Source organism: Mixophyes fleayi, chromosome 6 (assembly GCF_038048845.1).
Source record: "Mixophyes fleayi isolate aMixFle1 chromosome 6, aMixFle1.hap1, whole genome shotgun sequence".
Lineage (NCBI taxonomy): Eukaryota > Metazoa > Chordata > Amphibia > Anura > Limnodynastidae > Mixophyes > Mixophyes fleayi.
In genome coordinates, this window is record NC_134407.1 from 132,512,130 (window position 1) to 132,536,249 (window position 24,120).

Below are 24,120 nucleotides of genomic sequence, written 5' to 3' on the forward strand. Positions count from 1 at the left end.
TTGTTCATTGTTCTGTATGGTTTCACCCTGTATAGTCTACTGTTAGTGCTGTGTGCTGCGCTGCGGATACCTTGTGGCGCCTAACAAATAAATGATAATAATAATATATGTATATATATATATATATATATATATATATATATATATATATATATATATAATTATTGTGTATATAGTAGTAACTTAGATTTCAAGCACATATCTCATTTTACTTTGACTCCTCCTCACTGCATAGGTGCGGTTTACAGATTATCAAAGTCCAGTTTTTCTCCTTTGATAAAAACAAAACAGCAGAGGATGCAGTGTCAAGCAGCAAACCATGAAATGTCTGATTGTGCTGTGGGTCTTTATTATGCTGACAGGTAAACGTAATCCTATATTATGAACAATTCATAATTTAGCATTAACCTCGATGTTTCTGCTAGTCTGGTGCTATCCGTATATCAGCTACATTGCCTTGTGGGATGTTAATACAGGTACTCCTCACTTAACAACCTACCCATTTAATGACCACTCGGAGTTACGACCAGGTTCTCCCTGGGTCCTCATTGTTATAATTGCTGCTGTTTGTAGAGCTTTACTGTACACATGTTTATTTTCTGTTATGCAGTGTTATGTAATGTAAAGCAAACTAACAAAATACAGTTTTCTTTAGTCTATTTCTTCATTCAGAATCAATAAAAATGATTACAATACATGCAGGTGCATATAACAGTACTGTACTCACTTAGCGACCAATTCGCTTAACGACCTAGTCGTAGGAACGGAACTCGGTCGTTAAGTGAGGAGTACCTGTATATCACTACAGAGTGAAGAAACCAGCATTTTGCACCTTCTGGTGTTACAGCATAATATGAACACATTAGATTTCATAAAAAAATATGCTTAACCTGGAACGGTCACTGTGAATTAACATTAAATGATGTATCAAAATGCATGCAAGGTATTTGTCCTAGAAATGCATAGTAAATATGATCTACCATATTAACCCTTGCCCCTTTGCTGGAAGCCACTCCCTAATGCCAGTGGCATTCTGTACAGATAGATTCATCTGGTTTTCTAGTAACATAAAATAATTACATTGAAATGAAGGTTATTCGAAAAGCTTAAATAATCCTTATTTTTACTCATGTTGTTTTAAGTGAGAATGACTAAGTGTACAATTATATGTGAGACAAAAGTTAATTTAATTAATCTTTACCTAGCACATATAATTGCACACAGAATTTGTCAGGCACAAGGATTACATGTTCATCAATGTTAGAATTGGAAGCGGGCTTAGAACTAACTGCTCTTGTTCAAGTAGTGATGGCTGGTGTTATAATCTGTGTAATTGAGAAGAATGGGTGTTAGAGGGTGAGGGAGAGGGCTTACCTGTACGTAGCAAACCACTTGTGCGGTTATCTTTTATGTGTAAATGTGTGGTTGAGAATCAGGAAGTAAATGTTGGGTGTACCAGTTATCCTCGTATTTTATAACTGTAGTCCTTGTGAGTCTCTGGGTAGTCAAATGGGTAATTCTTATCCTGTGACAACAGAAGGGACGGAGAGGGGAAAGATGGGGGAGTAAGCCCTGGGGGGGGGGGGGGATTTAGTCCAGTGTAGCTGAAATGTAGATTGCTGAGTTGGTTTCTAGCTAGATGCATGTATTAGAGTAAAGAGAATTTATGAAAAAGTGATTTTTATAGCTTTTGAAGTAGATAGTAGTGGAGGATAGAATAATAAAAGGTAGATAGAATCGAATTGGTAATGTAGAGAAAAGATGGGAGTAGATGTTACAGGCTCTGCTAGGAGTTAATGTTCAGCATGCAGCCCTAGTGGTCTAGGGTTGTTGTATAATATAGTATAGCTCCAAAATGTTTATTACTCAGTGACCTGTGCTTACACAGTGTATATATCTTGTATTGCTCTTAGAAGTACAGTTTGTGCAAGAAAGCACCATATTCTTTACTTTTGATATCCGGATCCAAAATAGATGCTCTGGAACGAACACGCAAATTCTGCTTACTATCTTAATTTCCACTCTGTGTTACTCTGCTCCTATTGTTTCAGATGTGCCCTTTTCCCACTAGATTGTAAGCGCTCATAAGCATGACCCTAGCCTTTTCACATCTGTCTTTAGTTTCTCTACCATTTATGTCCCTATTTTATATATATATGTTTTGTTGTGCCTTACAAATCAATGATAATAATCATAAATGTAGTAACATACACAAAACTTAAAAACTTTATTGATAATCTTTGTTTCTCACCAGATTCCTTAGAAGTGAAGACATACAAATTGCAAACACCGGCCTTAGTGCAGAGAGACATTTTACTACGCTGTGACTTTATTAGCCTGGAGCCCGTTAGGCTGCAAGATATTGCTGTGAAGTGGATTATAAAGCGCAGTGGTGTGGTGAATCCAGTGTACATGTTTGATGGCATTACTACAAATTCTCAGAGATCAGGAAGCCATGTTGATCTCCGGTTCCTAGAAATGGGCAATGCATCATTATACCTGTCAGACCTGACTCTGGAGGATGAGGGAGAGTACACCTGCACTGTGATAATTTCACCCGATGCAGGGAAATCCACACTGTTGCTTAAAGTGGCAGGTAACTGATCAGCAATACAGGTGCAATGATGGTACTTTGAATACTGAGAGAGCAACCAAAAACTAGGATGAAAAATAAATGTCCCCTATGATCCACTGCAGTTTATGGGAAATTCAATTGCCCGCGTTACTTGAAAAAGTAATGCGGCCTGTGCACTATTACCGTTATTACGGTAGTTTTAACGCCGGCTTTTTGCTCGCAGCTTCCAGAGCTGCTAACAGTTAATATTACCGTAATAACTGTAATATGTTTAACGCTGCGGTACTTCGGGGGAATTGAATTCCCTTAATGTGCGATTCCATTTCTTTGTGTCCTTATACACATTTTCAGAAAACTGCAATTATCCCACAGTGGTGTATTTGGTAAGGATACAAGATATTGAGGATTATTTACTAAGAAAATTTACATATGCCATAACTATTAGCAATTATCCAGACATTTACTTTTACTGTATATCTTGCTCTAGTTCGATTGCAAATTTGGTGCATCAATGGAACTGGTGTTCAGATTGGGCAATACATCAAAGTTGCTTTTTTTTTTTAGAAATATTTGAGTTGGCTATATTGGGAGGAGGGGGGGGGGGGACAGCTTGTCTTTACCCACAAATCATGTTGGGTTGTTTAATAATAAAGCAAATGTTAAAAACTGCGGCTGGAACCATGCTCGTTGAGCCGGTTATCTGGCAATAGCAACCGGCATCCTATTTCTGAGAGGACTCGGCAGTCTCGAATATAGTTGGTTGTCAAAAAAACGGCAACCAACGTCTCTTCATTGTGGGCGTCAATCTGGTCCCCCACAATGAATGAGAGTAGCTGCCTAACTAATCTCATGCAGTTTGAGCTTGCTGCACTTGTGCAGCTAATTAGGCAGAACTTCTCTCTTTGGCCCTTCTGTGCATAAAAATCCTTCTGGTTGATCACCTGTCCTGGTTATAGTTGCTGCTTGAGCTAGTGTGCTACTTGTATCCTGACCTGATTTGTCTTCTTGTTGTGACCCTGATTGTTTATTGAATTTCTCTGTCTTCTCCTGTGACTGACCATTGCCTGTTCTTGGATTTGCATTAACCTCTGCCTGCCCTGACCTTGGGCTGCTAAACGTTAACCTCAACCAGCCCTGAACTCAGTTTGTATTTCGGACTTATCCTTATATCGCTGCGATTGCTTGCTACCTGCTTCCGTGTTCTGTTCAAGCAATCGGCAGTATAGTGTTTTATAAACTAATACTTCTGAGTATAAAACCTGGGGGCAACCATGTACTGTGGAACACATCAAGTTCCTTGAAAATAGGGCTGCTATAGATGAAAATCTCGTTTAGTGGTTCTAGTAGTTTATGATCACTTCCACTATTGCCTTATAATCTAGGTCTGAACTGTGATTCCAACAGTTTTATTTGCTTGAGGCCACCAAACATGATGAATACAATTATCATCTCTCTTGTTTTTATTCTGTACAGCACAACCTACAATAAACCTCGCACCAGTGAATCCGAATCTGACAGGTGGAGAGACAAAGACCTTTTTTTGTGAACTAAGTCATTTTTATCCACAGGATGTTGAAATAATCTGGTTTATGAAGAAGCAGGAGATGGAAATAGTTATTACCAGCAATATATGCACAGGAATTCCAATTCTGGGTGAAAATGGAACCTTTTCTGTCAGCAGCCAAGTTTCTATGATTTTCTCTGAGGAGGATAATGGAGTTGTCCTCATCTGTGAAGTGAGACACAATTCTTTGCTGCAGCCACTAAGAAGAAATACCACTCTTCACCTCGCAAGTGAGTGAAGACATCATATACTAGTGGTAGCCTTGTGAATACAATGTTAACTGGGATGGAATATTCTTGAGCCAGGCTTTAAAGGAATATTGACCAAAATGAGTGTTCCTTGCTATTTATGTATTATTTAGAACACATCTGCTTAATACAGTCTTTTGTTTTAAATCACAATTCCTCAGCTGCATAACCTTTGTTACCTGGGACCACTGACTCCTCACAATGATGTCATGACTAGATCATGCTGAAGGCCCCTTCCCCCACATGTGTGCCGTCGAAAGTATTGAAAGCCCGGAGATAGACATATGTTAATATATTGCATCAGGTTAGACAGGCATGTCAAACTCAAAACTCCAATTGAGCCAAATAATCTATAACCAAATAAAGTCTAAGATTGTGGTGGGCCGCAAGAAAAAGTCTCATATGCAATTTTGTAAGGTTTATTATTAAGAAAAAACAAAAATAAAGATTGATGTTTTCTTCCTGATGCATGACCCTGTGCCAGGGCCGGACTGGCCATCTGGCACTTCTGGCAAATGCCAGAAGGGCCGATGGCCAGATGGGCCGGTTGCTAGCTGGCCGGCCCCATCGCTCAGCGCACAGACTGTCATGCCGGAATTCCTGCATGACAGTCTGTGCGCTGAGAAATGGGGCCGGCTGTATACTTACTTCCTGGTGGCCGCGTGTCCTCTTCTCCCCTCCTCTTCTATGAATGGATCTGGCGATGTCACATGGGACGCGCACCACGTGATAGGTGCCGTCCTATGTGATAGGAGAGACTGCACAGCGCGCCGCGGAGCGCACAACAAGGTAAGGAAGGAGGGGGGGGTAGTTTATGTGCCAGGGTATGTAATGTATGTGGGTGCCAGGGTATGTAAAGTATGTGGGTGCCAGGGTATGTAAAGTATGTGGGTGCCAGGGTATGTAAAGTATGTGGGTGCCAGATTATGTAAAGTATGTGGGTGCCAGGGTATGTAAAGTATGTGGGTGCCAGGGTATGTAAAGTATGTGGGTGCCAGGGTATGTAAAGTATGTGGGTGCCAGGGTATGTTAAGTATGTGGGTGCCAGGGTATGTTAAGTATGTGTGTGTGACAGGGTATGTAAAGAATGTGGGTACCAGGGTATGTAAAGTATGTGGGTGCCAGGGTATGTAAAGTATGTGGGTGCCAGATTATGTAAAGAATGTGGGTACCAGGGTATGTAAAGTATGTGGGTACCAGGGTATGTAAAGTATGTGTGTGACAGGGTATGTAAAGTATGTGTGTGACAGGGTATGTAAAGTATGTGGGTGCCAGGGTATGTAAAGTATGTGGGTGCCAGGGTATGTAAAGTATGTGGGTGCCAGGGTATGTAAAGTATGTGGGTGCCAGGGTATGTAAAGTATGTGGGTGCCAGGGTATGATTATAGTGTGTACGTGTGTGACAGTGAAAATATAGTATGTTTTGTGTGTGACAGGGTATGACTATTGTATGTGTGTGGGGGCCGGCGTATGACCATAATGTGTGTGTGTGTGTGGGGGCCGGTGTATGACCATAATGTGTGTGTGGGGGGGTCAGTGTATGACCATAATGTGTGTGTGGGGGGGGTCAGTGTATGACCATAATGTGTGTGTGTGGGGGGGCATACGACTATAATGTGTGTGTGGGGGGGGGGGGATCGGTGTATGACTATAATGTGTGGATGGGGGGGGTCTTAATATAATGTGGGAGGTAGGCTGGTTAATCTAATGGTGAATTGCAGGTAGGGGCTAATTATTGGGTGCTATTCAATTTGTGGGGGATGGAGGGGCAATTTAATAGTGGGGCCTATCAATTTAAGATGGGGTGATTGGATTTTTAATTTAATGCTGGGGTGGTTTGGGAGCTATTAATTGAATGTGGGGCTGTGTGTGGAAAATGAGGTATATTTATTAAATGTGATTATGAGTTATTTAATGCCTGGGGTGGTTGTAGGAAATGGATATATTTATTAAACTTAAATGCTATTTAATTTCTTGCTGGGGTTGTTTGGAGAGAGGAAAATATTTTTATTTATTAAATGGGAATACTATTTAATGTCAGGGCTAGTTGGAGGGAAATAGATTTATTTATCAAATGTGAATACTAGTATTTTAATGAGTGGCTGCAGTGAGGCCTAATTTTAAAACGTGGATGCTATATTGATTTAACACCAGGGCTAAATTTCATTTACTCATGTACTTTTTCTCCTAATAGGGCATCCAACATTCCAGGATCCAGACAAGCAGCAACTGATCTAAAGACACCAGCAGCCACAAGTGGTGACCATGACAAGACAGGTAGGAGAGACCAGGACAGTCTGCCAACTGTTCTGAATTTGATGGGTGACTGTCCCGCTTAGTCAGGATTTGGTCTGACTACAAGAACAGTTGGGAGATATGTCCTACTTCACACTGTACTGCTTGTTAAGGCAGAACTGCGTGCACCTAACAGTAGTGCACACAGTATTGCCTGTGTATTTGTCAAAAATGTGTCTAATAGCCAAATTACATTATAGGAGCCCCTATGACTTAAGTGCCGGGCCCCCGAGCCTTAATCCAGTTCTGGTCAGCAGGAGGAATTTGTGCTCCCAGTTCCGCTCAGGACACAGCCTGCAGAGCAAGCCGAGGAGCTCTAAGTCTCATGAGATTTATTAATCTCGTGAAACTAAGCGCTTCCCTGCTCACTCTACAGGAATGTCAGCAGCATCAGAAGCATAGATAAGTACAGTGGGCTGGGGGTGTCATAATGTATCTGGGGGGGTGGAGTAATGTGGATGGGGAGGGTCTGATAAATGTAATGTTTTATTATAATGTATGTATCAATGCACCATTTTGACCACGCCCCCAACATAATGTAGCTACGCCCTTGGCGGCACCGCCACTGCACTGTCGCACACATTTTTTTCAACAGAGGTGGGCCTGTGTGCTTTAAATGCCAGGGCTGATTTTTAGTCCCAGTCCGGCCCTGCCCTGTGCACTCCATGCTGCTTTTGATCCCCTTCACCTGTCTCCTGTTTCACACTGCCCTTAATGCTGCTTTTGCTCCCCTACACCTGTCTCCCGTTTTACACTGTGCCCTTCATGCTGCTTTTCCTCGCCTTCACCTGCCTCCCCTGTTTCCTACTGCGCCCTTCATGCTGCTTTTGCTCCCCTCCACCTGTCTCCCGTTTTACACTGTGCCCTCCATGCTGCTTCCCTTCACTTACCTCTCTGTTGCCTTCTTTCTTCTCTTCTGGAATCTTTTCTTTTGTTTTTCTCTTTCTCTCGAGGCTCCCCTCTGTGTGCTCCTCACTGCAAATGTTGGTCGTGATGACATCACGCCCAACATTCAGTGCAAAGGGAGGAGGGCGCCGGAAACTGGCGTATTCTGGCGGGGCTGCAAAACATATGCGTTTGGGCCGCTAGTTTGACACGTCTGAGTTAGAAGCACTGTTATTTCCCAAAAACCAGGAAAAAAAAGTACAGTATAAGGAAACATTGACTGTGATCCTATGTTCAGCCCAACCTCCTAACAATAAAATCTAAGACAAATTTGCTGTGAACATTTATGGCTAAATTCGTTAAAGATCCAGTTGTTCAGCATTAGTACCGAACTGATTACTTGCTGAATGTGTGACCAGCTCTTTAAGCAGCAAATAGGATCACATCTTGCTTCAATGAGCAGTTCAAAGTATATTTTAAGATAGGCTAGGCTAGGAAGTATACATTTCCTATGATCTGAAAACATATTTTGACACTAGAAATTGTATTCTTTATCTGTCAATGTCCTCTACAATAAATATACAAATGTAAAATCCTAACTCAGAATTTTTATCTTGAAGTTTGCTTGTAAAAAAAACAGTGGCTGAATATTAGTAATGTTGTTGCCTCTGTTTTGCAGTTTTGCAGATACTCCAAGGAGATGTGGGATTTATCGCGACAGTTGTTGTCAGTACAATTGCATTGCTGTTATTAGCTTGCATAATATTCACTATCTTATATCAGAAGTTACTTGCTAAAGGTATGCTACAAAAAAAAAATTACAGTTCACACTCAACGAATATATTCACCAGTGTACCACCAAAATGAATTGAATGAAATAACCATTCCATACCTGGAATTAAATACAAAATGGTTAATAAAAATTAACTCATCTCAAAGATATACACCAACTTGTAATATAATTTCAGCTCATGTAATACATTGAAACACACTGGATACTCTTTAAGCAAAACACTGTCCACTAATACTTATGTAATATCCTGTAATAGTATAGGGACAAACTGTAACCATTAGATTAACAGAAAAAATGTCCTTACAAACATAAACTTCTAAATATGCTGTATGTGTAAAGTCCTAATTCTGTGGCTTAACCTCATCAGTCATCTGCCAGCGGTGAGTGTCCATTCTCTTTAAAGTTCTGTAGCATATATGGAATATAGCAATTCTTTAGCTAGTACTTCTATGCTCTAACTATTCTGATGGTCTTACCTAAGTGGGCATTTAATAATATAAACTACATAGGTAAACTCACAATTGTATAAGCCTTTAATCTAAGTATTTCATAAACACCAAGAAGAAACTGACCTAACAAACAATAACCGATAAGATTAAATATACAGCACAGACATACTATGTAACACAGAGCCGAGCCTGGAATGTTTGAGATTACAATGTAACAAATAATGTATTCTTTTTGTTACTCATACATAGACCCTTTTTCCCCTAGTGTCTCCGCTGGTGTCGCCCCTTATTCTACCAGAACTGAATGCTGATGATGAGAAGATGGTAGCTTTTTGCAATATAAGTGGGTTCAGGCCCAAAGCAATCGACATTCATTGGTATATTGATCAATCCAAGGGAGAGCCAGGAACAGATCACTCAGTGAATGGCCCTCTGCTGCAACCTGCTGATATAACAAGCCAAGCACACCATCCAGTCACTAAGCACGGCACTGTGTTTAATGTGACTTCCCAGTTATCTTACACCCCCTGTGTCCTGGATAATGGAGCAATGCTAGTGTGTGAGGTACAGCACAAAGCACTGCAGAGGAAAACCAGGCATGTGAGCCACATAAATGTAGCAGGTATGTATGTCTATTGGACCTGATATATGCAGTAATACATTTGTTCCAAATAGTCCCAGAAATCATAATTGATAATTAATTTTTTAATTCATTTGTTTAATGCAGACGCCTGTGTAATAGAACAGATAGGGGCATTTTGGGGTAACATGCTTTATTAGTCATCTGATCAGAAAGGAAGTGAATAGGGTTTGCGATTAATTCCCTTCAGAAGTTTTGTTTGAAATACATTTAGCCTGTTATTGAATTACAGTGTTTGTTAAAAGATAGGTCCATCTATTGTGGACTTAATATATTCATCTAAAGTTTTTATTTTTTTATTTTGTCTAGCTGCTACAGTATAGTGTGGTAGATATACTCACTAGTAATGCATATCTAATGTCAAGCTTGAGTTCACAGTTCTGGTCTAGGAAGGGGATTCCATTAACAGAAGTGACCCTTTTGGTATAATTTAGTTAAGTATATAAAATCCACAAAAGGTGGATATATCCTTAAAGACTTTTTCATCAGCCAGTAAGAAAATGAGTTTGTTGAAAAACATCTTCCTACTGGGTAACAAGGTCACATATTAATTTAAATATTATTTGTGAAATAAATTTAAGAGACTAGGAGGTATATTTAGTAAACTGCGGGTTTGAAAGAGTCGAGATGTTGACTATAGCAACTAATCAGATTTTAGCTATCATTTTGAAGAATGTACTAAATAAATGATAGCGAGAATCTGTCTGTGTGTTTGTGCGTATGTTAGGGAATATAGACTGTAAGCCCCAATGGGGCAGGGACTGATTTGAGTGAGTTCTCTGTACAGCGCTGCGGAATTAGTGGTGCTATGTAAATTAATGATGATGATAATATAGGAAACATCTCCACTTTTTCAAACCTGCAGTTTAGTAAATATAAAACTGAAAATTCTAAACATGGACAATGAAGGTCAGAGTTACCCTGACATTCCACTACATCTCTGCTATATAGTACATTATTATCTCCTCCCTCCATTACAGGTATCTGCAGCCCCTCCCACATAATTAAGACAGTGTGCTGATGCAATGTGAAACAGATCAAAAAGCTGAGTAATTTCAGACACTGTGACATCAGGGGCCTATTCTTTTTCGGCAAATCAAATCTAACAAGCTCACATTTAATTCATGTCCTCACCTTCCTCATAAAATGTCAGCCTGCTGCAGAGGAGTGATAGAGAGCATAATGGACATATTTAGTTATGTACAAACAATTATTTAATATATATTATTCAGTTCAACAATTCACAGACCTTGATGTAAGTTATGGTTAATAGTGGATTTACTTGCTCCATAAAGTTGGATATTTGAGCATCACATTTGTGTCTTCTTAAGAATTAAATTTAGCTTTTTCTGTAGAATTAAAATTAACTATATGCTGTATTTTGTTCAGCACGTCCTAAAAAAACTTACATTACAAGCTGGCCGCAAATTCCTCGAATAGGAGAAACACTGATTCTCAGCTGCATTGTGGAAAAGTTTTATCCGAAGCTGATAACCATAACCTGGCTGAAGAACGGACAGTCTCTGACCAATGTCACTCAGTTTGGACCTTTCCCTTGTGAAAATATTTATTATAGTGTCTGGAGCCAGACAGACTTTTTACTGACTGCAGATGATGATGGGGTGATTTTTACATGTCAGATCAGCCATAGCAGCCTCGGGAAGATAGAGGAACTATCCTATGAAATCAATTTAAAAGGTGAGTTTTCCACTGCAGTGTTTATCTATTTGTCTTGTTTGCTGCAAAATATGCCATTAGTTCAAATCCGCAAACATCACTAATGATGCACATTCCACATTTCCCCCCAGGAACACCGCCTGAGGTTCAGTTTATTTCAGCCGATCCTCCAACTCCCCACATAGGAGAAGAAATGTGTCTCAGCTGCAAAATCAGTAACTTTTGTCCTATGGATATAAAAGTGAATTGGTTCAAAAATGGTATTCAACTGGAGGCTGGGGTCTATAATTCTGTATGTGTGACCAGTAACAGTGGAGTTCAATCTATGTGTAGTATTTTAAAGTTCACTCCACGGAATGAGGATAATGGGAGTGTTTTCACATGTAATGTTCAGCACATTGCTCTAAAGAACTGTGAAGAGAGGTCTTACACGCTGAAGATACCATTGATCACAAGTATACATCTTGCTGATAAAATTTAAGACAATAAAATCATTTTGCACGTTTTTTAGCCTGCTCATGGTGGCAAAGTGATTTTGGCAGTCTGTTTATCTAAATGTGTACTTTCAAATGTGCGATCTGGATATTCCTGTGCAGGGCTGGCACTTCCATTTGGTGAAACTAGGTTACCTGGGGTCCCAATGTTTAGGTGGTGCCTAAAGCACTGAATAAGTGACACAAAGTCACTCAGTATTTTTAATGCCTGTTGCAGAACCCCCACACAATGCACAGGAGTCTCACATAAATAAGAGACAGCCAGCACCTTATTATTACTGCTGTGACTACTGCTCTTCCATGTCAGTGTTATGCTGGAAATGTGGCACTTGGCTATGAAGTCACAGTCAAGCTCCCTACTCCCAGTCTGAGGAGCAGAGGATGCCACCCTCTCCTCTTGTCTGCTAAGGTAAGAAGCAGTGTAACACCTGTGGGGAAGAGGCTGAGGGGGTGCCACTTCTGATAGGGGGCTGCAGAGGGCACCCACAGGGCTCATGCCAGCCCTGCTATTTTGTATTAAATTTCCCTACTCTGGAGGTCAATTACACAACTGATCCAGACTTGTCTGTACAGGACTCCCCCTTGAAAGATGGACTGGACTTTCTTTGGTGCTACAATTAGTGCATTCAGCGGTGCAAGTCACTATATATAGTACTTTAAATAGTTGTTCTGAGCCCAGCATACACATCTAATGATATAACAAAGTATAGCCATAACTGTTCTACATTGTAGCTGTTTTGGGGCCTAAAAAAAGGGTATTAATAAATTTAGTGGAAAAAAAGCTTAAGCTTTGCACATGCTACATCATTTTTTTTTTTTTTTCAATCTCTAAAAATTAGCCAGTAAAAAATAATTATGCATGAAGATGCTAAAAATTATGTAATGTCAAAAGTCCAAAACCTCCCTTCCCCCCAGGCAACAACTTCTCAATAAAATCTGGCATTTAGCATCCATGAAGAAAATGCCAGCGTACCTTATTAAGAAACCCATACATATGCCCAAATTTGGGGTGATCGGTTCATCTACAATAGTCCATTCAGTTCCAATCCACCATCTGACCAAATCCAGAATATCTCAGCCCTATTCCTGTGAATAGCTCTGCCTAGTGTGCTGGCCGCATAATGCTTTAATCGATTTGACCTATGTCCACCGGAGAGCCCAGACCTGGTCTTACATCCCCCCACCTCTCCCCTTTCCCACACCCTCACTATTACATATAACGCCACACGCCCCAGCATTCCTTTACGGTTTCTCATTGTAATATTGTTGCAAAATTCTTCTACCTATTTATGTTTTGCAATTGCCCCAAGAGGACTTGTTCTTTTTACTTTGTTATAAAACTCTCAATGTAACTTGGTGTTGCAATCTTGGACTACAGTTGTTTACCTGTCTACTGTGTGAAGAAATCTACAAATAAACGATTTAAAAAACTGCAAAAAATATATAATGTTAAAGTTTGTTCTTTTCTTCTTTCTACCTAGAGATGTAGTAAAATATGCAGTTCATCCAGGAGTGTCCAAACTTTTGCATCTTGGTATATATTATTAGAACCAGTCTCCGTTAGGCCACTGTGCCTTTGTGAGTTGGGGGACAGTTGGTATCTCACAGTGATAATCTCAAATAATGTGGCCATTGATGAAATACATTTGTAAAAACTGGTGCACAGGAAAAATGTACTCTAACTAGTAGCAGTACATGTACTTTAAACAGTGTAGTTTTTCTAAGCTGCTCTAGAAAAATTGTGGTGACTGGTTTCTATGGATTACACAACATTTTACTTCTGCACAATATTATGAAAGGAGTTAGATGGTGTTGAAAATTCCTTTAGCTCCAGTCAGGTTGTTAGATATGTAGAAAGTGCTGCTAATCAAAATATGATGGAATAATTGCAACATATACATTACTGACTATACATGTTAGATATTATAATAACCTAGGCTTATTATGACTAAACAGCAAGACTGCATTGATCTTATAGGTAAAATAGACACGTGCCTGGGACAGCATAGATGCGTTTTCTGTAAATTTGAACCCCCCCCCCCTAATTTTAATATTATTTTTAACTACTTGGTCTTTATCAACCACCCATTTAACTCATAATGAAAGAGGAGAGGATTCTGGGCAGTGGGTCATAAGCATGTATGGTGCACAAGTATTAATTTAGAGATTTTTATTCGCAATGCCTAAGGCATAATTGCATACATTCTGGGAAGGTCTGGGCGTGCCAGATTAGGGTGAGACCTCCTGGACTTCCATGAGAGAAAACAGTTCTCTTGGAATGAGCACACACCTCAGTGAACAATTACTCAATGTGAATACAAAGTTGCCTGCTGTCCTGGAATGTCCAGGAGACTCCTGCATTATTAGACACCAGACTGTTTCCAGGTGGGCACTTACGTGACCTGCAACAACATTAGCAGGGGGTGTATTTGCTGTATGGATCCTGTCACTTCTGTAAAAGTCACATGTGTATATTTGTTCCCCACCCTACCCCACCCTTGGATGGCATATGGAGGCCATTACAAATTGGTTCTATGGAGCCCACACATCTACTTACATGCTTGGCCTTCAAAGTGTGCAGGAATGTGCTGTGATAATGCAGATTGTGTCATCATACACCTTGCCAGCCCACTTAATGATGTAAATTACCTCAAGTCACTGCCACCTCTGTTTATATACTTGTCATTTACATCTCCCTAAGGTAGGGCAGATGTAAAAGTAGGCAAGTATGTGCTAATGTTATTATCAAGTCACCTCCACCTCTCCATCTCATACCTGCCATCCTCATCTCACTACAGCAAGGTATTAAACATACCAACTGTAAACAGAGCATTAATATGAATTGTCCCTGTGGTCCCCACAACAGAATGTACAGGATATGTAATGTATGTTTCCGTGGTTATCCCAAACAAAAACGACACATTTTTGAGCAGCTGTATGTTCCATTTATTCAATATATGTAGAAAAGGCGGGAAAGGATTGCGCACGCGCACTTGAAACCGATTAGGCTTTCCAGCCTCAGCGATGGTGAGTGTATCCCGTCATCCAGTGCGCCCATCGCCACATGACATGAGCTAACGGTGACGTCAGCGGTCCATTGACAGGAAGTAAGGTTACTTCCGGCTGCTAAAGAACTGCACTTAGCTGTGTCCGCCGCTGTGTTTACCCGTGAATTTACGTCCCCTCAGCTAACAGGTGCCCAGATAGGGGTTTGACGTTGTCAGGCACACTTGAAAACATGGGGACACATGTATTTAGGGATCTGCGATGGACACGGGAAGGCATATATGTATGGACCTGTGGGGGGCAGGAGCACACGTTTGTATAGACAGCTATGGGGTACGGAGGAATACATGTATTTAGGGATCTATTTGGTCTGGGTATCTATGTGGTGTTCTATGGGGCAAAGGTGATCATGTAGTATGTATGTATGTATGGATCTATGGGAAGAGACCATCACACACACCTGTGTAGGGTTCTGCGGGGAGACACGCACACCTGTGTAGGGTTCTGCGGGGAGACACGCACACCTGTGTGGGGTTCTGCGGGGAGGCACGCACACCTGTGTGGGGTTCTGCAGGGAGGCACGCACACCTGTGTGGGGTTCTGCGGGGAGGCACGCACACCTGTGTGGGGTTCTGCGGGGAGGCACGCACACCTGTGTGTGGGTTCTGCGGGGAGGCACGCACACCTGTGTGGGGTTCTGCGGGGAGGCACGCACACCTGTGTGGGGTTCTGCGGGGAGGCACGCACACCTGTGTGGGGTTCTGCGGGGAGGCACGCACACCTGTGTGGGGTTCTGCGGGGAGGCAGGCACACCTGTGTGGGGTTCTGCGGGGAGGCACGCACTTGGATTCAGAAACCATTTCACTGCAAACACTGATAGATTTTTATGGAAACTTATGCACAGTTAAAATGTATTTAAAAACGTGAGCAAATAGTGTCGGATCAACTTTTTGCTTTCCATCAGTTTCATAAATGTCTCTGACCAGTGTTTCCCAAACTGTGTGCCACGGCTAGGGCCGGTGGTAAGCAAGGTGGGGGCAACTTGGTAATTATTTTGACTTGTACCCTTAATTGAAACAATTAAGGGTGCCTCGAACTGAGGAAGTTTGGGATCCACTGTCCCTGACCATTATGTTATTAGCAATCTCAATTGACAAGCCAGCAGTTGGTTGCAGTCTCTACACCCACTACCAGAAGAGATGGGCAGCTTACTCGCACCTTAAGCCAATATGTCCTTGTTTATGATATCATCAGCTATCTTTCTTTGCCCTCTTCTAGTGTCTGCAAAGTTATACTACCAGTGGCTGGGTATCTAAATACTTCTAGACATTTCACACCCTGTTTTCACTTGTTAATGCATTTTCTAGATTGTAAGTTATTTTGTATGTTACTGTACAGTGTTTACAGCCTCCGACTGTAATATTGTGTCATGGATGGAATGTGATAAGTGATCAGCAAGCACATTGTAAAGATGTGTCCCAGGCAATATGTAATTTTTTTTATTTTTTTTTGAAAAATACTTTGGAATGAAGTGTTTCTGGGAATGAACTGTGAAACTCAAGCACAACTTAAAGGTTTACTGAACCTCAAACTTAACACAAAAAGGAAAGACCTTGACTTTCTACTGCAGCTCTATTAGACAGCAGAAGACACATCCTTATGGGAGTTTGACAAGGACAACATAGTTGTGAGAAGTTAGAGCATGTTTGTTATACCATTACTAATCCAGCCTCTGTGTATTATCTGCAATCTGTTCAGAGCATTTCTGTTTACTTGCTCTTTAACATATGCTATTACAAAGAAATATAATCCTTTTTATTTTTAGGGTGACAATATGGAGGTGCATGAACAAGACACCCTTAACAAGAAAGAGGATGTTGTTTGGCAAACACAAGCAACACATGATGAGGCGGATTTGGCTTTTCGGGTCTACAAGATGCTAGATGGGAATGAGGCATTCAGTAACGTATCTGAATTCCATGTGGTACCTGTGCAGGCTGAGGATGGCTCTATCATAAGTATTCAGGTTACAGGAATACAGAGAGATGAGGACGATGGTCAGATCTTGCAGACACAAGTGTTTGAATTACAGGATTTGGGAGAAACTTTGCAACCTCAGGTTGCGCCTCTGTGCCAGGAAGTGTCTGTGGATAATTCAGAGGGCCAGCCCATGCAGCAGGTAGGTATTCGGCTGTTAGATAGGATTTGTTTATATTGCAATTTTCATGTGAATATCTTCTTTTTTTTTTTTTTTTTTTCTGTATCCCTGCCTATAAATTTTGGTATGCTGAAGTTCATTCCTAAGTGTGCACTCATGCTGACAATAACGTCGGGTACAGGTAGCCGAATACACTACTTTTCATAAACCTTTCCCCAGTCACGTGAGAGTTCTCATAATATATGGGTGTCCAACATACCTTGCACTAATACTTATAAGTACTTAAGTAAATTCTGTCTTTTGCTAGCCTTAAATGTCTTACATAAGTGTATGTTGTTAATAACTTTCTTGCATAGAATAAACCTAGCAGGGCTATTAGTCGTACAGAGCCATGTTATTGGAAGAGAGTGAAGGGGGTGGGGTCAGGCACTTTACGGGAGCCACTTATATTTGTAATTCTAGTTACTGCAGCTATGTGCTCACTCTATCAGCTGAGTGTGTACCAAATACTTTAGGGATCCACAGAGTTATATTACCGTGCAAATGAACACATTTGGCCTTGCAATGCAAGATGCTTTTTCACGCCCTGTAGTGTCAGCCTGGTGTCTGGAGGCCCATTTAGTAATTGGTAATTCAATTCACTGTGGTGGTGATTTGTTCCAATTTATCTGAAGTTTGGAAATATAGTTTGTAAACGGGGTGAAAGATTTGGTTGGCTCATTGGTAATTTCTAGAAGTTTTGCCTTCCTGACACGCAAAAGTTCAAGGTGACAAAAACCTATCGTTGTTGTGTAGAAATTAGGAGACTGCTCGAAGGTTGTATGTCAGAGAAGGAAATGCTTACACTAAGGATGTTTTTCTGCAAATTGAGTAAGAGCAAAATGGTTATGGAGAGCAAACGTATCTCATCAAACATTGCAAAGGTTGAACAATTAAACCAGACATAAGTTGTTGCATATATATAATGCCTTTTGTGACCTACAACTGAGTGTCTTGAATGTTAATAAATTTGAGGTGGTTTGGCTTAAGCAATAACAGATTTAGGTGGCAGAAGCCCTGCACAAGAGATATTTAAAGGACCACTAAACCTTTAAATGTAAATCATCAGCATCATCACCATTTATTTATATAGAAACCTGAGCACCCGAAGGAAACCCACATAAACACGGAGAGAACATACAAACTCCACACAGATAAGGCCATGGTTGGGAATTGAACTCATGACCCCAGTGCTGTGAAGCAGAAGTGCTAACCACTAAGCCACCGTGCGCAAAACCTCTAAATAGAAATCTTCGTTGATTAATTATGAAGGTAAAATACATTATTCAGTGGTGCATTGAGGACATTCCATTAGAGACAGACCCTGCATCTTTTGGACTGTCTTGATGGGATCAAACACAGGTTAAAAAGCTGAGCCTGCAGTCATGTGAACTGCTGTGACATCACTGGTCCTATTCTTGTGTATGAATCAATCCAAAGAGCGTTTCTGCAAAGGAAGTCTGCCATGCTATCGGTCACTGCGTATTTTGTTATATAAGTGCCTCCATCCTTACATGGAAGCTTGCAGCAGAGGAGTGATGGAGAGCACAGTGGACATATTTATAGAAGTAGTGAAAGAAAAAGAAACTAAACTGTTGCACAGTGTGATTTGGTATGTTTTTCTGTGCTTAAGAGAGCAGCACATCTGTCTGCATCATGCAAATGTCTAAACAACACAAAAAAAAGCTTGCCTCCTACAAAAAATGATTATATAGAATGAAAATATAATACCAGTTCATACCTCATACCAAACATTTTTAAATATTATAGTGGCAATCTTTAACCTGCAGATATTTTATATAAATAAAAAGAGGGCTCATAAGTTGAGTTTTAACTGTTTTTTTTTAAATATAAGTGGTCATCCTTGAGAGGGTACAGAAAGGGGTCTGATTTACAATGTCATAATTATGTTCAGATAAATGCAAATATGATAATTACATCAACTTTTTTTTGTCCAACGAGGGGAAGATTTGGTAAAATAGGAAAAAAAGGTTGGAACCTGAGTTTTCATAATATTCTTACTAATTTTATTTGAGGAAGAGGTAACCATATATATATATTTTTTTATATCGATCATCCCCTCTGTAAATGATATTATTAAAGAAAATACAATATGGATTGATAGCTTGAAGCTAAAGGGTGTCACCCATGTTGGTCCAACATCTACTCAAACATAAGGAAGACTAAAGTAAAAATCACTAAGAGTCCCAGACTATACAAATTAATATTTGTGTAAGGGTTCCCATGCAGTTGATTAGGTTTGTGGCTTTTCAGCACTTGATGGATGTAAGCCTCTATACCTGGGAAGAGCATGAGGTAAAAGCGATGGCTAGAATCCAGGTGGCTGACCCAATTATTCCAGAGTGATTTTCAAGAAAAGTCCCTTGAAAAATCAGATCCATAATATAATCCAGTGGAAGCATTTGAGGATTTAAAGAACAGAATCAAAGGACAGATGTGAGAGAGAAGGAATTCAAATTTAATAGGCATTTACTTCTTGTGAGTCAAGTGAGTGCGGACACAAAGGGGGAAGCAAGAACCTGATCTGTCGTGTGTGGATCATTACACAGATATTTTGTATGGACATATGTTTTGTCACTCTTAATGATTTTTTTTTGTTCAACTTACATTTGATTAGATGTTGAACTAAGATGGGTGACACCTTTCAGTGCCAGTACATCAAGCCATATTGTATTTGTTTCATTGCGGATTATAAGTATGGTGGCACTTGGAGATTGTACTTGGGCAGTGTTAAGGTGTCTATATAGAGGTGTCTGGGATGAGTTGTTTCATTTATTTATATTTTATTAAAGATTTTGTGTGCTTGTTTTCTTTTTTTAATGAATCACAGAAGTCCTAATAAAATAAAATATCAGCACTGTTATTCTGACAAATCTGCTGCATTAGGCTACACGACTATGTGCTCAGATTCAGTATATGGTAGTATATGTATTTAATATGATCCAAAAATCTGTTCCTTTTAAAGGAAACAAAAATAAATAATCCACAAGTATTTTGCTATTATATTTGCAAAGCAAACTGCACATGGGTGATTTAAGGTCATTACTCCTATGTAAACGAAGATGAATGAAAAATAGAATCCCTGTGGTAAAGTAAATACTGAAATATCACCAAAATTAAATAGTAAATTATTGCTCCAGAATAATCCCTTAGCATGAATGAATGAAAAATATCTGCACCAAGATTATTAATTTTTCCAAAATCAGGAATTGTGAATAGTTATGGTGATCTAAATATAACTTATTATAAGGCTCTATTTAAAAAATAACATAGCAAGCCGCTGACCTGGCCACTGGTTCCTCTCTCTTCTATCTCTATTATGATTTTCACTTTGTATTTTATCTATCAAAGGTACAATTTTATATAAAATGCAAGTTAGACTACAGCTATTAGTATTTAAATTCCAATATGGCCATATTAAAAAAGCTCAAAAGGAATGTTTATACAATTGTAAATGAAGACTTGGTTGTCTTGAAAAAGCGTTTAGGTTCTCGCTTTTCAGACGTAATAATGCCCTTCCTCAGGGCAGATTTGAGAAAATATCTTTGTCAGTGCTATTTACAAGTAGGTTTTAAACTACTAGTAATGCAGTGTCTTTCATTTGTATTATTGTCAAATAGTGGTTTTAGTTGCTTTTTAATTTTCTAGTTGTGTCACATGATCTGAGCATAGGACAGGTTTTCTGTAACAATATGAAACTGGTTCTTAAACCCCTAAATGTACTGTATTGCCTGTATCTTATAAGACCCTACTGTCATCCTCAGCACCATTGTCAGGATTTACCCCCCTCCCCCAAATACACATACACACTCCAAAGAAAAACATACTGGTAGGTTAATTGGTTGCTATCAAAAATTGACCCTAGTCTCTCTCTGTCTGAGAGTGTATGTTAGGGAGTTTAGACTGTAAGCTCCAATGGGGCAGGGACTGATGTGAGTGAGTTTTCTGTACAGCGCTGCGGAATCAGTGGCGCTCTATAAATAAATGATGATGATACACAGTCTAAGGCTGGGTACAGACTACCGCTTTTTCACCCAATTATCGTGCCAGTCACAAGATAAACGACCGTTAGGTCCGATATCGCATTAGTGTGTATGTTTCAGCGTTCATGTTTTATTGTTACAAAGCACATCGTATCGTTTGATTATATGAACAGACAAAAGTTGTCTATAAACAATGAAACAATATTGTGCAGATTCTGAAGTGTCTCACGACCAGCAGTGTAGGCAGATCTCCATAGAGTCGCTTCTTTTTAGATGATGGTTATGACAGATGAAGAGCACAGATCTAAAGGCAAATCTTGTAAAACAAGGATAATGTTTATACATTAATCAGAATGCTGATCAGTCGTTGGTAAAATCCTTAGCGATATTACATCAAGAGAAATTTTCTGTAGTGTACCCAGCCTAAATAGTAGGTCCACATCTTCTTTACTCCTTTAATGACTCCTTAATTAACTGGCTATCTGAGTTACTTCTCACACTCTGGTCTATGCTTTTGCTGTAACATTTATGTGACAATCTGAAATAGAACACATTTACAAACTGAAAGTTGTCAAACCATTAGATCTATACATGTATTATCCAGCAGCATCATTTTAATATAATATACATTCTATTACTTAGTTGCAATAATTTTATTAATGTTTGACTTAGAGAGGGTTCCATCATATTGAAAGAATTGTGTTACCAGTGCGGAGGGCTTTTGTCTTTCTTGTCAGGTCTCATCTCATGTTTTGAATGTGTGTATCTCTGGTTTTACTTTTTTTTTTTTTTTTCCTTGCAGAGTACAATCCAGGAGTATGAAGACCAGCCAGTAGCAACCACAGTGCCTGAAGTAACATCAGAACCAGAAAACTCAATCACTCAGTCACCTGTAACCATAGAAGAAACAGGTATTGATTGTATTCTATAGTTGTTGGGATTATTATTGCATTTTGATATTGTTTGATTGAACTGTTGCATACTTAACATCATCTACACACCTTTGACATAGAGCTTAGGTTGTTTTCTCTTCCAAGCTCCAGGACTGAAGACACTGTACCAGTGTGCAGAGTGCACATTCAATTCATGCAATTTGGCTGCATTGAAGCGCCACATGCGGAGACACTCAGATAAACACAAATGTCATTTGTGTGAGAAGACTTTTGGTTCCACCACAGAACTTCGCCTCCACGTGAATGTCCACTTGGGTAACTAAAAGCATGAACCATTTATATTTTTAGTTTCAGTATTTTTTATTTTTTTTGTAGATTGAAAGCTTATTTCTCAGTCAGCCCTCTGGTGAACATGGACATTAGTCTGGGCTTAAGCTTCACCGACAGTAGGCAGGGCCGTCTCAAAAAGTAGGACTCCTTCTCCTCCTATATTAGTTTAACATGGGCCAGGCAGTGTCTGTGTTAAAAGTATCTTCTGAAATAGTATATGAGCTCTGCACAAATGTTTACTAGATTATCTGGACGATTTTGTTTCCTTGATATCTCTTACCGCAACATTACTGATTTCTCTTTCATCCAGTTTGGGGGGACACTGCTACCATGGGTTGTGGAGGGGAGCTTGGGAGTTGGCACCTAGCTAGTTAACTTTTAACAACTGCTGACAGATTCCTCCCCTCTACAATCCCCCTGTCACCTCCCAGTTTTTTCTAGGTGCCCAAGGAGTTGGGCTGCTTTTTTTACTGCTAGTTTTATTTTCTATTTAATTTAAATTTTAATCTATTTTTTTCTTAACTAACTTTTAATTTTTTTCAGAAGTGGGAGCTCTGTCTTGTCAAGAACCATATTTGTTTTTTCACAAAGACAGAGCGGTATTAAGAACTCTCCCTTCTTTTGTTCCGAAGGTGGTTTCGGCATTCCATTTGTACCAGGAAATTGTGGTTCCGGTCTTTACATCGGCTTCTCATTCTGATCAGCAGTCTATGGAAAAGTTAGACGTGGTTAGGGCTCTCCGTATTTATGTTAAGAGAACTTCCCAGATTCGGCGTACCGATTCTGTTTGTCCTTTTTGATTCTAATAAAAGAGGCTGGCCAACCTCAAAACAGTCTATTGCAAGATGGATTAAGGCAACCATTAAACAGGCTTACATCAGGGCTAACCGTCCTTTGCCAGAGAGACTTACGGCCCATTCCACCAGGTCAGTAGGGACGTAGTGGGCAGCGAGAAATGGGGCTTCTGTGGACCAGCTTTGCAGGGCAGCCTCCTGGTCCTCTGTTAAAACCATTACCAAATTCTATCAGTTTAATGTATTTGCGTCTGCGGATGCAAATTTTGCTTGTAGTGCTCTCTGAGCAGGGCTTTCAGAGCGGTCCCACCCTTAGGGGGCTGCTTTAGAACGTCCCCATGGTAGCAGTGTCCTCCACACTGGATGAAAGAGAAAAGAGGATTTTTGTACTTACGTTAAATCCGTTTCTCTGATTCCATCTGGGGGACACTGCGATCCCTCCCTTCTGCTTTTCCTCTGTGGGCTCTTGGTTGATTGGCCTTCTCTCCTTTGGGTTTTTTGATTAACTGGGAGATGACAGGGGAATTGTAGAGTGGAGGGGTCTGCTAAAAGTTAACTAGCTAGGTGCCAACTCCCGAGCTCCCCTCCATAAGCCATGGTAGCAGTGTCCCCCAGACGGAATCAGAAACGGATTTAACGCAAGCACAAAAATCCTCTTTTCCCTACTCCACCCCACCCCCTTTGGGCTGCGAAGGAAAATCTGCGATATAGCATTACCGTATTAACAAAAAAAAAATTGCATCCGCCATGTTCAGCCTTAATTGACCCTTTGAGTGTGTGAGAGAATTTGCTCTATCGCTCTGCCATTGTCTACTCCCCTCTGGGATATTACTCCTTATTGGGAATACCTTTCATGTCCTGGCATGGAGCACCTGGGTCTTAAGGAAGGGGCTGGAGCTCGCAGCTAAGTACAAACACACTTAGTGTAAGGACTTATTTTTCCAGGCTTTCATTAAAGTGCAATTTATGTAAACATGAAAATATATAAAAATTTTACAAAAATTAAGTGTATTGTTATAAATAAGAACCATTTGTATAATGTGTCATGTGTTCAACATTGCCTGTTGAAAGAGGTTACCCTGAAATGCATATCGGGGACACAGATATTGTTTGACCTAATCAACATTGTTTAGACAACATTATTGTATTATCTGCTCAATTATTCCTAGTGTTTGTAAATGCAACTTATTTTAATGTATTAACAAATGGTTCACTTGGTCTATATACCTATTTTCTTCTCAGATGCTTTCCAATCTTTCCACTATGATAGGCAGTC

General features: G+C 40.0%; 2 protein-coding genes across 6 annotated transcripts in view; both read left to right on the top strand.

The window, feature by feature from the left end:
* The first annotated feature begins 270 nt into the window (after positions 1 to 270).
* Positions 271 to 13,017, top strand: LOC142160397 (uncharacterized). The gene is made up of 7 exons (XM_075215299.1): positions 271 to 362; positions 2,255 to 2,596; positions 4,049 to 4,369; positions 8,247 to 8,366; positions 9,075 to 9,431; positions 10,839 to 11,147; positions 11,258 to 13,017. The coding sequence occupies exons 1-7, from the start codon at positions 320 to 322 to the stop codon at positions 11,605 to 11,607; spliced, it is 1,842 nt and encodes a 613-aa protein (XP_075071400.1). The 5' UTR covers positions 271 to 319; the 3' UTR covers positions 11,608 to 13,017.
* A 1,688-nt stretch (positions 13,018 to 14,705) lies between these two features.
* LOC142094377 (uncharacterized) overlaps positions 14,706 to 24,120 on the top strand; it is a 55,065-nt gene continuing 45,650 nt past the window's right edge. Inside the window, exons 1-4 of one of the 5 annotated variants that reach the window (XM_075176454.1) lie at positions 14,706 to 14,788; positions 16,452 to 16,805; positions 21,630 to 21,738; positions 21,865 to 22,035. In XM_075176454.1, the coding sequence (XP_075032555.1) occupies positions 16,461 to 16,805; positions 21,630 to 21,738; positions 21,865 to 22,035 (625 nt within the window). In that variant the 5' untranslated portion in view covers positions 14,706 to 14,788; positions 16,452 to 16,460. Of the gene's footprint in view, positions 14,816 to 14,836; positions 15,030 to 16,451; positions 16,806 to 21,629; positions 21,739 to 21,864; positions 22,036 to 24,120 lie in introns of those variants that run through there. The other 4 variants (XM_075176455.1, XM_075176453.1, XM_075176452.1 and 1 more) reach the window with 4 other exon arrangements.